Consider the following 18,293-nt stretch of genomic DNA (forward strand, 5'->3'; position numbering starts at 1 on the left):
CAGTGGCTATCGTTACATTACAGGAACTGGTGTCAGTTATATGTGATATTGTCCGATTAATCTATGAGTGCCACACTCCACCCTTGACTTGATAGTGCATGAGTACAAACACACTATCATTGAAGTCAGTCATAATGTATTGGCTGCAAAGACTTTTTGTTTTTTTCCATCAATTAGGATCTGAAAATCTTTACTTGTCCTCAACAAAAACTGATAAGGGCATTACTCTGAAGAATGGTCTCGCAGTCCTTGTCTGTCCACTTCTCTCGCTCATATTTCTGGTACAAGCCTGAGGCATCACTTACGCCTAACTGAGTGGTAGTTGCTTTCTGCATGAGTGTGTGTCACTGCCCAGCAGAATCAAACATTTATCCATGTCTCCTCATAATAATTCTACAGCAAATATGTGTGTGCCCGCCATTTTGTGTGTCCCCATTCTGCCCATTTCTCCAATGCATGTGGGGTTATGCATGTGTGCACGAGTACATGTGTCATTGTTCTTGTATTCTGAGTAAGTATGTCCCAGTTACCATGTTTTCCAGAGTGTGAGTATGCAAGGCTTGGGTGCATGCACAAGTCAATGCATGTGTGCAGATATCTGTGTGCAATTATAGTGACGGTCAAGGCAATTGCCCCCCACCTCCCACCACAAAGAGAATATTGATATTAAGTGGTCTAACTGTGCCACCAGAAGAGGGGGGAGGCAATCATCTTTCCAAAGAGGACAACTAGAGTGAACTGTCTGGCACTTTGTAGTCAGTTGTGATGGAACAGAAGAGAAGGGAAAGCCCTGAGGTTGCAGACCGCTACTAACAGATGTAAAGATGTAAAAGAAGGAGATAAGGATGGGGAGAAGAGAGTACAAAAGAAAGATGAAACGTAGTACATCAAACCTACTTGTTTGTTTCTCTTTCCTTTCTTCAATGTGTAGTGGACTGAATAAACTTACTAACACAGGGGAGAATTTGCTTGTAATCAATATAAATAATAGTTAAATACTAGATCTGTGTTGTGGAAGCACCATTCTATATAAGCAAATATAAAACCAATCTACCATGCTCCTACAAGGTGAAGCTACAGTATACTGGTAAATGGGCTTAGCCATTAGGTTTTGCCAAATAGAACCTCTTTACTTGTTCATGTGTTTAACTTGAAAACAACTGAAATTCAACTTAATTTACAAGGCACTGCCATGACTGAGCAAATTAATTTGCTGAGAAATATGTAATTCACCACAAGAAAAAAGTAAATTCTACGTACCATCAATGACTGAGTGAGTGAGTGACCACAATTTAGGATAGAACCATGTTGCAGTCTGCTGCTGTGTGGTACAACAGCAAACTGTTTGTAATTTGTGATTGACGGTTGTGTAAGCTCTCTGCAATTTTTTTTAAAGGAAGATGACTGGTGTGTGTTTTACTTCTATTTGAAGACTGACTGGTTATGGAAAGTGAAAATGGCAACAAAATGCAAAGGGGCAAGATGGTCAATAAACAGACATGCACACCTAACAGTTTACATGGTAAATGTGAGCTACACTTAGTCTTTTAAACTAAAACTCAGGTCAAAACTATGTGATAAAACATTAAAACTAAAAAGTTGAAAGTGAAAATGTCTTTAGCTCAACTAAATTGCTCACAATGCGGAAAATAAAATCTTCAATCTACTATCAAAGCAAACCCCGTTACCAAAAAAACATCCATCATGCAATGCTCCAACTTGACGTACCCCCTACATAGCTTTAAAATGGTATGAATAGCGGCTTGACCTCAACCATTTGGCAAACCATTTTAGAGGAACAATATATTGTCCATGAATGCATCATTTACAAGTGCTCTTGTTGCAGCATGAATAATGTTGATTCAACTGCTGTGTTGGGAAATCTTATGCATCATGAATTGTGCCATCCCAAAGTAAGGCTGGGCGATATGGCCATATAGGTAATTTCATATCTTGATAACAATATATCATGACATACTATATATGCTCCTGTGTCAAGTAAATATGTGACAAAAAAAATTACTGAATATTTTCATATATTATCAAGAACTTAAAAATAAGCAAAAATTAATATAACGGGCAAGATGGTAATGCAGTCCGGCCGCTGGTTTTATAGAGATTTATTTATATATCGTTTTGACAATGTAAAAAATATCAGATTGCTCAAACCAGACATTTGCCACTAATAGACATTACAACAAAAATACTGGTGGGTAACAAACAATGCTGAACGGAAATCTAATTCAAAATCAAAAAAAATATGCATTTGTGTATGTGAGTGTGTGATTTGGACAGGCAATTGTGAACACTCGGAATGAAAAGCATGGTGGGTTCTTTGACAGAGAAAAAAGCCTCCAACTGGTTCACCTCTTGTTCAATAGAGGGATTAAGTTTCTTGCTCTTTACTCCCTCTCTCCAAAGAAACCCAGGAGGAGGGAGAGAGAAAGAGATAGAAGGAGAAACAAAACTTCCAAGTAAAAAAAACAACAAAGAAAAATGTAAAGACAGACAGAAATAAAGTCTTATGATCTACATAACGTAATGCAAGCAATTAGGCTTTTGGCAAACAAACGATGGAAACTTATAACTACTATAAAGTTAGTAGCTAAAAGGAAACAAGGGTGTTGCTTGTGAAAACGTTTTGCACGCTTTTCTGGTTTAATGAAAGAGTGTCCTGTTCATTGGGTGTGTTGGGAATTAAAACATGTAAATGGCAACAATACTGTTGCACATTACATCAAAAGTTGTCAGCTAGCTTGGTAGCCTGAGAAATGCTAGAGCTGAAAGTTAATGAACATCAACAGCTGATTCATTTTCTATGGCTACTCTTTCCTACTGACAATTCCCCAAAAAGGATTACATTAATAGTTCATCTCAACAATCTTTGTCCCTTGATATGTAATTTTCACTTTTTTACATAATAATAAAAAATGTGGGAATAATACATTGATAAGTGGCAAGACATGATGGTAAGTTGTTTTGTTCCATTTTCAAGTATCTTTATTGCATGTTTTGCAACTTAAGACTATAATAAATAACAGAATAGAAGAGACAAAATTTCTCCCCACAAAATACAGTGGAGGCAGGGACAACAGTCTACCATACTCACTCTCTCTCTCTCTCTCTCTCTCTCTCTCTCTCTCTCTCTTTCTCTCTTTGAATAAAGCAACACTAAAGAAATTTTTGTACCTTAAAATATTGTTTCCAAAATCATTTCAGTGGTTCACCAACTTGTAACAGGGTGAATGGCACTTCTCCATTCGCCTTGCAGCTCTTTACCGGCTATAACCGCACTACGCAAGTTTGCCAGATCGTGTAGCGGCTCTGTAGTTCCAATGAGACATAATGCGACAATTCTGCTTCCAACTTGTAGGGGGACAAAAGCAGGAAAAGTGTTCTCTAGTGTTGCTTTAAGAAGATGGTGGGGTTGCGTTGATCTGCATTCAGATCTAAAACAGGAAATGGGTATTTGGGCATGTGTAATATCTTTGAGTAGTCTCTGTTTCGTCAGTGTGTGTGTGTGTGTGTGTGTGTGTGTGTGTGTGTGTGTGTGTGTGTGTGTGTGTGTGTGTGTCTGTGTGTGTTTCTGTCTGTGAGAGAGTGTGTTGATTTGTGCTTAGAGCGGTTGTAGAAAATCCAGTTAGCCAACTCTGCTGAAACTCAAACACAATTCCAAGCGTGTAAGAAGGAGGGAGAGAAGGGATGTAGGAAAGGAGGAGACAAAATGGAGTGGCATGGAGAAAAGAGTGGTGGTTTTCCGGTGGATTAGGGAGTCAAATGGATTGGAAGGAGTATTCGGAGTGTGAGAACCTGAGCCAGGCACACATACACACGTCTTGAAACTGTCACCAGCTTTGTGTTGTGGTCAGATCAAGGTGACAGGCCGTTGGGTCTAAGCCTCCAAAGAAACAGCTCCTGAACTGGCAGCAAGCCCGCTTCAAAAACATTAAAATCAGTTTACTCATTGCTAGTCAGTGTTCTGTTATTTAAGATAGCAAAATTATGGAATGTGCAATCTCTTCTCTGGTTCTGGATTTTCACATGTAGTGATGCGGTCTTTTGCCTTTTCTTATCAGTGACTTTCATGGACTTTATGTTGTTGTTTGAGATATTGTTAAGTGTTCTTTAAAGTGCTTACCACCCTCAACTCTGATGCAGAAAACCACTCAAATTGCAAATCAGAGCATCGAAACTCTATAAAACCTAATGAAAACTATATTAAAAGCAAACGGTTTTTAAAATTCAGGAACATGTTCAGTCTAGTAAGAAACTGGTGGCCTGCATGCTTTGCTGATAAGTGTTTTTTATATGTGCACTGACTCTTGTCTATTAAGTACAAAAACTCTCCAACCTCAATCCCTCGAAACAGCAGGTTAAAAGGAAAGAAAGTGTTGATCTTTTAATGCACTGGTACAAGCAATGTACCATTTCTTGCACCTTTTTCTGACAAATGAGTTCACGTTCCATCTGGACACATCACCCTCACACGCTCCCTGGCTCTTCGTCTTCCTCTCGTGCCATTTCTTTCTCACACAGTAACTCACTCTCAAATCAGTCGGTCAAGCCCTGCAGCACAAATGCTGGCAGACCACATCAGACCAACCTCCATTAGCTGGCTACAATATAACATCCTTGCAACATTCCCTTTCCACTAGCTATCACAACTAAATACTACATTTATCTCTGAATTTCTGCACAAACTATAATATTATCTAATGCTCCACCTCTCTTCCAACTTGATCCCTTAATTTTTTCCCCTGATACTCAAACAGACTCAAATTTACTGCATACTCCTTCGTTGCATCAATACATTTGAAACAAATACATTCACTCTCTCCCTCTACAGCGTAAGAAAAGTGCATCGTTTCAGTTCACAATCACGTAGCAATTACATGATTTGCACCTCTCTTTGCACCAGCTCAGCTCCTATTTTAAATTTTATTCTCTAAGCATGGCATCGTTTTCCTGTTACTGCTCTCGCTTCTTCATTTTTACTTGCAAGATTTGATCTCATGCAACATTCTACATACTCAGTAATGCACACACGATAAATGTGTTCATAGACAAATTCACACCACAACACACTTGATCCCGACCGATGAAGGATTTTTAAGGCAGATTTTGATTCGAATATTTGGTTATTTAAAAATCCGATCTATTTGTAGTTATTTATGAGTTGTCACTAAAATAATATGATAATAATTTGTTATAGTGTCACAACCGAACAAAATATATTAAACAAATATTCATAAATATCCTTATAATTTATTTTATAAAAATACAAATTTAAGCTAAGAAAAAAACATTAACAAAAAACAAATCAGTGTTGCCAACAGGGACGTTGTAGATCGCCCACTGGTGGACAAACTATGCAACGCCAACACTCAAAACGACACAGAATCATTTATTTGTCATTATAAATGATTCTGATGAATTCATATTTCATTTATTTAAATCAGCCATTGTAAATGCCAATAAATAGGGAAATGCCTAATATCGGCCCGCCGATATATCGGTCGGGCTCTGCAACACACACACACACACACACACACACACACACACACACACACACACACACACTCTGCTCAATTCAAGATTTCATACATTTTACAACCTGTTTTTCAATTTGTTTTTTCCCCTTGCTTGTGAACGCTTTAGTGTGGACAGGAAGCACATGAGCATCAATTGTGGACTAAACCTTATTAAAACATATAAATTGCAGCAATACGACAGAGCACTGTTGCACATTACATCAAAAGTTGTCAGCTAGCCAGGTAGCCTGAGAAATCGTGGAGCTGAAATCTTCTCTGGCTATGTGCCTCCCTCTTTACTCCTCTCACAGGCTCGTGAGAGAGACAGGCGTTGGCCATGAATAGATGAACTGAACCGACCGCGATGCTCTCCTCCCTAATCTCTGAAAGGACAGTTAAGAAAGGGACACCATTCTCTCACACTCTCTCCCTCTTTCATTCATTTGTTAGTTTATTCGTGTCCATCCATCGTTCAGTCAGGAGGACCGGACAAAGCCGTTAATGGCATTCCCCTTCACGTTCACTTCCCCTCCTCTTCTTTCTCCTGTATTCATCTCTTATTTTCCTTGCCTCCCATTTACTCCTGGCAATTACGCTGACATGCACTTGTCCTCCTCCTTCTCCCCTTTCTCTTCCAACATCAGCATTCATTGACTATCCCTACTTTTATTCTGTCATTTCACGTTTGACAGAAACTATTCATCCACACCATAAACATGTTTTGTCTCTCCTCTGTTCTCTCCTTCAAGTCTTGACCCAAGACACCTTTTTTTCTCCACTGTCCTCATCATCATCATTGGTTTCTTTTCAGTGACCCAACTACTATCTTATCTCGTCATAATGCTTCTAAATTTTCGTAGAAATATTGGTACAACCTCTCAACATGCATTTTTACCTTTGTTGTCCCATTATTTTTTGTTTTCCAAAACACTCAAACCTGCCTCCAGACTTGTTGCTTCAGCTGTCATCTCTTTTGTAAAGCACATACAAACAGCCATAACTTTCTGTATTCTAAGCCTAACATTGCCGGAGTAGATGTTACAAGCTCAGTTTCCCCGAGGATATTTGTGTCTAGAAATACTCACTAAGAAATGTTTAGGCCTGGTGAAATATTTATGATCCCAATATTTAGATGACAAAATGGGCCACTGCTTCTCTAAACTCTTGAAATTCATAAACAACTAAATCTCGGATACAAAATTAGGTCTAATTCTCGCTTGGTTTCATGTTGAAAAAGTCATTAACTGCTCCTAGCAAACACTACTACAGCTTCCGTGTTTAAACAAAAACACCATCCCTTCCCTAACAAGAAATCAGCTACCATGAAAATGGTAACTCAGTTTGAAGCTCAATTCAGAAGAAGAAGTCTAAATAGTTGTTTTCCATCCAATCAGGAGTTGAAAAGGTTACTGTTATTATGTTAAGAAGAGAACTATCAATCATCTTCGATACAGTTTGAAATTAGCTGAACTATTTTTCTACAGTTAAATCATGTTTGTCTTTGCCAGACAACGATGAACAAAGCAAAAATTGTGGGTTGACTTTTCAAGGCCGCTGTACGTCTCCACTCCATGATAACAACAAAGGAAGCCTGTTTTTTCAGTGATGTGGGTTGAGACATTACATCCTTCAAATACACCATGTCTGTCCATAATTACACGGGGTTGACTGCACATATCACAGATTTTGCGGCCTTTCCATTACTCTTCTTATCTTTCAAGACAAATAACACTTGAGAGCAATGTGTATTTTTTCCAAACAATTACTTTGCCACCAGTATGAGTTTCCTATTTCCTTTCTTTGTCTTTTATTAGCAGTCTTTTCCCTCCTCCTCCTCTACTTGGTTTAGTCCAGAACATGCACTCCTCATCCAATTTCCCTCTACTCCCCTTCCTTCTCTGCCTATTTAACTGCCATGGCAACAGGTGATATGGTGGCTCTCAAAAGACCATGTCTCATTGAGGAAAACAGAGCAATACTTTGTGTGTGCGTTGGCACACACACATTGTGGTAGGACTCCTTTAATTGGTGAAACCATCCAAAAAGTATAGCAAACAAGCTCACACAATAAACAACAGAGAAAGTGTGAAAGTTAGAGTAAAAGAAATTTAGAGGCGTAGAACGGGTCAATAGAAATGATAGAGATGTAGATGGGGAGCCAAGTGTGTGACAATTATGAAGCTGAATCAGATAGCACCACACACGTCCCCAAGCTGCCTAGCCATCTGCTTAGCACATAGTCAAAAACCTGTTATTTCCAGCATTTGAAGAATTAAGAATTAGAATGATATACTATAACATATACTGCTTATTTGCCCACTGTGTTCATTCAACCTAATTCGTCTGTAAATTAAATAATCACACAAATCACAATAATAATCGGGCTATAAAAGGCGCAGCCATGAGCCTGCATAGTTTACCTTCAAGGTGAAATGCGCTTCATTAATAGATTCTGGAAGTCGTAGCGAAGGCTTACTCAGAGTCTCACTATTGACTGTTTGCAAAGAGAGGAACTGATTAAATATCCATGTGGGCTATTTTGGGAGAGTTGAGAGTTGTATGTCTTTATGAGGGAACAATTAGTAGAACTAGAGCTCTTTATGCTGATGCTGGTCCTGACCTGCAGTATGCTGAAAATGTATTAGCTGCCTTATGTTGAGTGGCTTTGCGTGAGAAGGGGATCAATTGTTTGTGTGTGTGTGTGTGTGTGTGTGTGTGTGTGTGTGTTTGTATTAAGTTGGGCTTAACAATGAGGGTTAAACATCTCTCCCCAGACATACACACACACAGTTCCCAGGCTGGGTCATGGGTTTTTGATTAACACCATAAGACATGGTTAACCTATATTTTGGTGTTTTATCAGAGTTGAACATCACACCAAGAGAACCCCATATAGCATGGGCTAAACTATACGTCACACAGACGTCGCATGGGGTCCATGGAGGGATACAACAGAGAACAACAGATATAGAAGAAAGCAGAGAGAAAGATGGAAAGATAGCTTTGATTAGTCAAAGCAATTTACATGAAGAAACATATAGACAATAATTCAAACAATAATTCCAGACGGCAACATTAAATATCATATGTCTTTTATGTCCGTACAACACACAGTCACTATCTAATGGAAGACCTAACTCCAAAAAGATCATGCGGAAATATACATCATTTACCTAATTTGATGTATCCTATATATTATTAACTGGGAAAATAATAATAATGATGTATACTTTATTAATCCCCAAGAGGAATTTACAATTTAGACTGTTATTGTTACTTGTTATAAAGGGGGGTCGGACTTGAGAAAGGGGGTCGGACTTGATAAGTTGTTTATCAACTTCTTCCTACTCCTTTTGAACATGGAAAATTTTTGTTGCGTTTGAATGACTTTCAATATTGGAAGACTGTGCTAAAAAGTACATGACCTTATTTATGTCATTTTAATTATATATGTATGCAGGAATGCATGTATATAAATCTTTTATTTTAATGTTGTTGTTTTTTTAGTTTTTTTTATGTTCAAATAAACTATTAAAAAGTAAAAAAAAAAAAAGTAAAGTATTACACACAGGCCTGAATTACACAAACATGCTCAGTACCTATACATGCACTAACATGTGGGAGACATAGCAGTATTTAAGCAATCTGAAATCTCTCCAGTCTTTCTTAAAATCTCTCTTGACTTGGCATTGTTGGACTGGATAAGCAGCTATGCTGATGGAACATTCTGCCAAAAAACAGCACCAGGCAGTGCCTTTGTTCCATGCATAAATAAATGATTACTTCATTTAGGCTGGCAGCTTCTATGGACTCTGTTGGAAAAAGCAGGATAATCAAGATTTCAACTGAAATAAAAAAGAACTTTTAAGGACCTCTCTGTCTCTAGACGGAGTGAATAGGGTCATCAGCCTCTTCAAATGCACCAAACACACACACAAATACACACATATTAAACATAGCACAAACACAACTAAGACGTCACATACTCACAAAAACACACGTCTATAAAACCTCAGTCTCTCTTTCCTATTCACACACTCAAAGAAAAAAACAACAGCCCGGGCTTAAGCACCACAAGCTTCAAACTCTTCAGATTTGGCACACACAAACTCCCTCTGTTGCAGGGACCTGGTGGCCCCAGGGTGGCCCTACTTGAACAGAGCAGTCTTATTTTGAAGGACAGGACCCCCATACTGAGAGAAACACAAACACCGGAGACAGTAGGTTCTAAAGACTTTACACAGCCTGTCACTTTGTCAGTATTTCCCTGTGCTTAGTCTCTGACATTCTGTTTCTGTTCAATTGCCCCATTTTCATGTTGTCACTTCCTCCCTCACGTTCTTTTTGTAGCTATCTACCTCTGAAACTCATAAATACCAGCAAAGTCTTCAATTTCTTAACCACAGTTCACTTCATTAAATTAGTCTCTCAGTATGATAAACGTAAAACCTGAGCTCAAATCTTCCCATAAAAGAAGCACAAAAAATGGGTATTTCGATGCCATTGTTGGCAAGTATATTACCAGTAGTAAATTTAAAAAATCTACTTCAACCAGCAGTCCTTTCATGAGTAGGTGGAGTTACAAAACATGGGTGGTCTTTTGGGATAAGAAAAGCTCTTAAGAGTCTTTTCACACTGACTAAGTATGGAACTGCCTGCCTGTCGGTTCATCATATTCCATAGCTGTTTTTTGATCTGGGGGCCCACAACAGGCCACATGACTGCAGTACTATGTCTTAATCATACCATAACACAATATGAGAAAATAAATTGTAAATAACATTACGATATACAGTATAATATACGATATTAATATATTATATTCAAATGCACTTAAGTATTGAGGTTACTGCCAGCTTTCTGCGCCCTTGCCTCAGAGCAGAGCAAAGACAGCAATTTACTTCATGTCTCGTTCACCGGTAAGCAAACATCTAGGTAAGTGTAAATTCCATTTAAAAAATATATTAAAAAGTGTGTATGAAAAGTTACCAACTCTGCCTTTAAGAGAAACACAGTGAATATCGATTTCTGTTGTTTGTATGTATATATTCTTGGCCAGAGTTTTAGTGACAGCAGGGTGGTAGAATGAAAGAAAATATGTAGTGGTGCATCCTATATCTGGTCAGTCTGAATGCTGCATTATCTAAAGAAAAAAAACTAATCTGCAGCAGCGCCTTATATCATTAATATACTTAAAGGTCCCATGACATGGTGCTCTTTGGGTGCTTTTATATAGACCTTCGTGGTCCCCTAATACTATATCTGAAGTCACTTTCCCAAAAATCAGCCTTGGTGCAGAATTCAAGCCACCAGAGCCAGTCCCACAATGAGCTTTCCTTAGGACGTGCCATTTCTGAGTCTGTAGCTTTAGGAGGAGGCTGGGGGGGTGGCCTTGACCAACTGCCACTTTGCTCGTTTGAAAGCCATGATGTCTCTCTCTCTCATGGGTGGGCCAAATTCTCTGGGCAGGCAAAGCAGAGAAAGGGAAGATAACCTTACCCCTTATTACCTCATAAGGGGCCAGATTCCATATCGGCCCATCTGAGCTTTCATTTTCTCAAAGGCAGAGTAGGATACCCGGGGCTCAGTTTACACCCATTTCTAGCCACCAGGGGACCAAAGGCAGGCTGGGGGTACAACTTAATGTTAAAAAAACTCATAAAGGGACATTTTCATGCCATGGGACCTTTAAGACATTCAACATTGCTTTAAAAACGTGGGATTCAGTAAGAAAGAAATGGGATTCCCCATTAGCTGCATGCATAGATGGGTTTCATAGCAATTAATTAATTTCATTTTCATTTTAAACAGGTTATAACCAAAATTCCTTGCCTAAACTTGATTGCTCCTAATGAGATGGTCTTGTGGAGGGAATGTAAACGTAGTGACTGACAGATCTAGATCCCTTCATTCAGGGCTAGGGTTGCAGTCTATTTGCTTTATAAACAGTGTGCTCTATTGTAGCCCAAATGAGCCTTTCTCTAACTGACCGTTGACCAGGGGCTCTCTAATCTCTTTCGCTTCAGGATCCAAATGACAAAAGATTGTGCTGAAATTGTCCGGGCAAACTCAAAGAGGTATATTGTCAGCACAGAATACACTTCTGCTGTGTAGTTTTATTAACCAGTACAAACCAGTCTCATTAATTACTACAGACATTATTAGCTTCATTAACTGCAGAACTCCTATTTTTTGTCAATAATAGAGAGAATATTTTAGAGAATGGGAATTATTCTAAACAACAAGAACAAATGAGAAAATTAAAACAGTTAAGGATTTGATAATTGCAAGAACAGTTCTTTTTGCCCTTTTTGTTGGAATCCTTGGATAAAATGAAACAACCTAGTTTAGTAAGGAAGAATAATTTGAATATAGCAGATGTTAATGGCTTAGTGGCCTCAATCTAACCTAAATTACACCAAAATAAAACTCAAGTGCAGAAAGCCAAATATCTCTCTGTTAACTCAAGAGGAAACCCCAAGCCAAGCAGAAATCTGGGCTCTGGAGGTTTCAGGCAAGGCAACTCTTGCATAATGCGTGCCAATTTATTTATTTATTTAACAAAGGATAATAATAGGCATAACAAGCTGTTCTCCGTTTCATTACTGTCTTGAGTTTTGTTAGAAGGTACAGAGCACCCATGAAAACATCCAAACTTTTTCTGTATTTCTTTGTTTTGTAACTGCACTAGGACTTCTACACACAAATAGACACACAACAACACTTTTTTTTAAATTGATTTGTCACTAACACTTAATTTATCAATAACAATTGATATGTCAAGCAAATTTCTTCAAAATGTGCTGACATACAGTGTGTTAGTAAGCATCATGTCATTCTAATATAAACTTTGAATATTTCATTTTAGGGGAAGTGGATGAATGCTTTAGAAAACAATCTTCACTTTTAACAAGAATTTAACATTAGCTTCAAGCGGAGACACACAATCCCAATGATGTCACATGTCTAAATCTCTGTGTCTAACATGGAGATAGCTCAAATAATTTCCCATCCTATAGTACCTCCTCTGGGAACTGTAACATGCATTGACAGATGGACAGTACTGGCCCTTCTCCCACCCACCTACCTACAGAAATTATTTTAATAGTCATACAATCTCATTTTCTAATTCACTCTCACTTCTCTTTCACTTTCACCTCTTTTGTTCCAGTCTCTCTCACCCTCTTTCCCTCACGTTTAATTGACTATTGTGGCAGATGGAGTGGCGGTTGGTCTGTGGGAATCAATGTCTTCATTGTGGGACTGAGAGAGATTAGCAGCTAGTTAGCACTAGTGAGAGATGACAGCTGGCACCGTTAACCTCCCTTGTCCCTCACTCACGCACACACACACACACACACACAAAGTACTAGTGTACAGTTAACCCTTAGCAAGGCTCAGCAATTACACACTCACCGAGGGCACATCTCCACACTATTCAAAATAGAGCCGGGTGTAAAAATTGAGCTTGAATGAAACTTATGACTTGAAGTCTACTCACAACTGGGGTGGCAGTAGCTCGGTCCGTAGGGAGTTGGGTCGGGAACTGGAGGGTTGCTGTTTCAAGACCACATACGGACCAAAGTATGGTGGTGGACTGGTAGCTGCAGAGGTGCCAGTTTACCTCCTGGGTACTGCTAAGGTGCTCTTGAGCAAGGTGCAGAACCCCCCACTGCTCAAGGCATCTTTCCAGGAGCAGCCCCCTTACTTTGACATCTCTCCATTTAGTGCATGTATAGGTACTGAGCATGTGTGTGTAATTCAGGCCCGTGCATAATAACAACAAGTAAATTGTAATTTCTCCTTGTGGGACTAATAAAGGATACATACATTAACAAAAATAACATGACAGCTCACTTGTATTTGCAAGAAAGCCAAGAAGCAAAAGCTCTGCCACTGAGGCAGAGCAAATATTCATCATGGGATATATGACCCAAAAAGTGACCACAACAGCTGCTGACAAGGGCTCCAGTTTTGTTAAGGCATCTGAAATATGTCACACTGATTTGCCAGCAGTTGTTTCCAACCAGAAACCACAACTGGCTTCATCAGGCTGATGATATACAAGGATTTAAGCTATAATGTTGTTCAATATTATCATAGACCATCATGATTGTTCAAACAAATGTCACTTGTTTTCTCCTCACATCTATCATCATCTCCTGCTATCCCATCAGAGCACAGAAAGCTAAAAACTGGTGGAATTTGCTGACAGAGAACATCCAGGTGTTAGCCCAGCTCAGCAGCTGTACAGTACTCCAGTGGACCACAGCTCCTATTTTGTGAAAGTTCAAATGATATTGCGATAACAATAAGAGGCACAATAATTAAATCAGCCCTGTGAAAACGACTAGGGGGGAAAAATGCTCTGGCTTGTATTTGTATTTCTTTAAACCAGGGATCTTCAACAAGGGGCCCGGCTCAGAGTCAATGCAGAGGAGCCTCCAAATTATTCTTGATTGTTTTTGTTTTTTCTGTTTTTTTATTGAAAAGTCTTTACATGAATCTAACATGTTATTAGCCAATATAAGTCCCCACTGATAATAGGCATACTGGTCTATAGGTAAAGTAGTCCCTAAGGTAGCCATCCACAGATACAGTCAATCCTAAGGACTCACTGTGCCACATCGAACATGATTTATAAAATCATGCCAACAATTATTAGAATATTTTCATATCTTAGTATTGTGTGTAAAAAAGGTAAGTATCAAGGTCTCAGGCCACTTAATGTAGGCCCAGTTAAATATGCAATTTCATTTTATACAACATACCGTATGTAGTAGGGGGACCTGGCTCTGTCTCTTTTTCTGTTAAGAGGGGTTGGCTTTAAACGTTGAAGACCCCTGCTTTAAACCAATCAAACAAGCCCCGATAGCGGGGATAGTGAGGGGGCAGGGACATCCAGAACGCGAGGGAAGCGCCGGATGTCAGGCTTTATCCGCGCAACATACATCCGTTAAGCTAGACTACTGTCAAGGTATAAGAATGTAAAAGCCAAAACCAATTATCAGTAAACCTAAAAAATACTATAATAACTTAGTTGTGGTTTACTAAGTGAAACAAAATGTGGAATCGTTATAAAAACTAATATTTCCAGCCGTTACAGATTACCTTGCAAACTCTCAACTGAACATAAGCCCATGCACATACTGTACATGTTTAGATCTGTCACCACACACAAGTTGGTATTATGCAGCCACTGTTCTGTCCCATGAGAGATATTATTAAATTTCCTCCAGGGTTCCCACCAGGACTACCATGCCTGGTCAAAGCAGACCAGAGCAGGAAAACTAAAGGGCTCATGTTGCTACTCCACCATCTTCAGAAAGCTGTCTCTCCCATGACTTGAGGGACTAGGAGTGTCAGTTACTTAGCTCCTTCTTCTTCTGGGTCAAATCAAGTTCAACAACAGATGCTTCTTACAATCTGACACAGCGTGTTTTGACATGACACTGGGGAATTGACTTGATTTGAACATTTGCACGGTCCTAAATGTGGTGAGTGAATCCTGTGACTCATCCATCATCATCCATTCAAAACACACACAAAGCAAATTCAAAATGCATGGCTGCCAATCCGAAATAAAGCTGTTTATCTTAATTCCTCTATTTTTTTGAAAGGACAAAAGGAGCGCCAGACAGCAGTTGAGCCAGTCTCCTGAATTACTAATTTTGACATAAGAAAATGTTAGAAATGCCCTTCTGTGATTACATATTCAGAGAGCTGCATCGAGTATTTTTGGCTTGATCTATTGGCTGATATTCAGCTGGTTTTGACATGGGAAATTATTAACTAAACATTAACCAGAAATTAAAATAAAATCTCCCAAGCTCAAACACACAACATGCTAAGCCAACATTAGCCCTGTCCAAATTCATCTGCTTTTCAACAGGGGTAATTTAATATGCCAACTATGAACAGCTGGAGGGTGATTTAATTTAAATTACTGTATTTGCTATCCTTCCTGTTCTTCAAAGTATAAAGCACGGTTTAAATACATGGTAGCCAAAACATGGGTGAAACTTTGCCAATCAGCATGTGTAGAAGGACTGACAGACATCTGGATGGACAAAGACACACAAAAACATGATAATGTAAGTGTATGGGAGAGTAAAACAACTTAACCTGACTTTCCAAATTAAACAGACTGGACCGTGTCTACACAGATTTTTTTCTGTGTGTTTATTGTTTGTTAGGTAAAAAAGGACTTGGTAGTCCTACAGTAGTTTAGCGCTGTAAAACTAACCCCCACAAACATGTCCAAATCCAAAATACAGTACCATGCACAGCCTTTGTTACTTACAAATACTTGCTCCAAACAGCTAATTACAGTCTAGTTATTGAGCAACACCTTGCTCTGGGCTCTATCTCCCTCTCAGGGAGTAACAAAGGAGAAGGAAAGAGAGGTAACTTGATACAGATGGATGGTGTGCGTCTACTATTGCACTCAGACAGTGTGTAACACAGCACCTTTTCCCCTTCCTTGCTTCAAACTAATGCCCAGACATATAAAATGTGTTTACAAATCCCTGGAAGTATCAATCACATAACTTTCTAATTTCTTTCCGTTTTATAATTTCTCCCACTGCTGCTTCTCAGATTGCACCTTCCGCAAAATGTCAGCAATCGTTCACATTCAAAAAAAGGTCATGAGTGAGTAATACACACGCATCTATGTCTTCTAGGAACAGTAACATGTAGTGAGAGGTTAGAGCTGTAACATGAGAACAAAGATCGACTGTCACCTTTTCTTAACTGTTTCACTGCTCCTGGTAACTCTTTGATATTCCATGCCTGTGTGAAAGCCCCTTAATTACAAGTGTGGCTCTGTGTATTCAATTTGTTCCACCATAACTTCCAGATTATGTGGGGCAATGGTTTAAAAAACGCAACTTGTTTCTCTCTGTAAGACAAGGCCTCTTCATTGTCTCCATGCATCTCTGAGGATGAAGGATATTGGCTATAATAATTATTACAATACTGACTTGATTTAAGTACATAAAACCACAAATTTGCCCTGTCAAAGTTGAATTAATTTAGGCAATACTAACAATAGTGCAAAATCTTTTGACCTGAGCCAACAATATTTGAATTTGTGACATTTGTTCAGGATTTTTTTTTTACAGATATGAGCCATCGTAGGCTCTTTAAACTCTGTGAAGTCCTTTGGTCCTTTAGTAGGTGTGTGACACTACAATGTGAAACTCTGCAGACTGTTGCGCTCTATTTGTCTACAGTTCTGCACCTTGTCACCAAAACAAAGACGTGTGCATTTTTTGTAGGTGGTGGCTAAATGTTGGATTTCTCGACAATGTCCCACAATACAGTTCAGTGCTACAATGTAGATGTTATTTTTTTTTAACAAATAGTATGTAATTTCACCTCTTATTGACATCAGCAGCTATCCATTTTCCCCATGTGCAGTGAGTCACACACACACACAAAACAAATATGTATTATTATTTTGTTTTATAAATGCCAATACCGAGAGATTGGGAAATGTAAAAGCAAGCAGGCCCGCCGATATATCGGTCAGGCTGTACAACAAACAAACACACACACATGCACGCAAGCACACACACACACACACAACCTACCTCCATGGCTAATGCAGCCGTTTGTTGGTCGTAGTGATTCAGTAGATTGGGCATAAAGGTGGTGTTGTAAGGCAGATCCTGGCACATTCTCAGTTTGATGGGCTCACAGCTAAATTCACTGTGGCTCTCTATGGACTCCATATGAATGAACAGAGCGGGTGTAACCAGGGAGAAGAGAACTAGTAAGATAGGGATAAGGACGACGGAAAAACAGACAGGAACTCCTTGTCTGCAGTAGATTGTTGTAGTTTTTGAAAAATGGTCTTTCATAAGTCCTCTTTCAAGTGCTTGCATGTTAATGATAGACATTTCTCCACAGGGGCTAAGTCTGATGACTCTATCAGCCCCAAAGACATACATGCATTGTTTTTAAAGCTTCTTAAAATTAAAAGCAATTGAGTCCATTTTTAGTATATATGCACCCTAACCTGCACATGTGGTGGGGTCCCAAATCATCTGTAGGCCATGAATGAAGCTGTCATTGTAGTATTTGCTTTTCTTGCAGCATCACAAAATGAGTCATGTGAATTGTTCCTCTTTTGAAGAAAAAAAAAACATTACATGGTTTCTCTCAACCTCTTGGTAATCCCCTGGTCAATGAAAGATCCTCCCTATTCCATCCTCAAACTGAAAGCATGTCGCTGAGATAATAGATCCACCATCAGCCATCTGCTGGAGGTCTCCTCTGGGCGGCTGTATTTCTCTTTCATCCGCTCTATTTTGTGTGTCTTCTCTCACGCCATTTCCACTGATGTTACACAAAAAAGTCTGAAGTTGAGCCCTAATGTCATTATCCTCCAAATGATTTCATTGGTTCCTCTGGAAGATCCAAAATCCTGTCTTTCAACGAGTTTTATCCCACTGGAGTCCATCCATCAAACAGGTCCTGCAGGTCTAAACACACAAGATCTAATGGTCAAACAAACACAGTGGGCTTGCGTAGATCAAAGTTGCTTTGTATACGGTATCGTTTCTGATCAGCATCAGCCACACCCTTGTCTCTATACAAGGCAGGATTCAAATATGTGATGAAATATACTCCAGCCAATTGGGTGGTACTTGTACTGTAGTAGGTAACGTTAGGCATTTCTGAAAGACAACGGCAGACTACGTTGAACCTGCAATGTCAAATTATCTTCGTGTATGCGTTGCGTGAGCGGGGTCA

At 39.1% G+C, this 18,293-nt stretch overlaps 1 protein-coding gene across 3 annotated transcripts in view; it reads right to left on the reverse strand.

The window, feature by feature from the left end:
• The window catches only part of LOC117950563 (frizzled-3-like), a 41,585-nt gene that overhangs the window by 22,408 nt on the left and 884 nt on the right, over window positions 1-18,293 (reverse strand). For 2 of the 3 annotated variants that reach the window (XM_034881706.1, XM_034881715.1), the window contains exon 2: window positions 17,129-18,014. In XM_034881706.1, the coding sequence (XP_034737597.1) occupies window positions 17,129-17,488 (360 nt within the window). In that variant the 5' untranslated portion in view covers window positions 17,489-18,014. Of the gene's footprint in view, window positions 1-17,128; window positions 18,023-18,293 lie in introns of all 3 variants that reach the window. The other variant, XM_034881695.1, reaches the window with a different exon arrangement.

Source organism: Etheostoma cragini, chromosome 1 (assembly GCF_013103735.1).
Source record: "Etheostoma cragini isolate CJK2018 chromosome 1, CSU_Ecrag_1.0, whole genome shotgun sequence".
Taxonomy (NCBI): domain Eukaryota; kingdom Metazoa; phylum Chordata; class Actinopteri; order Perciformes; family Percidae; genus Etheostoma; species Etheostoma cragini.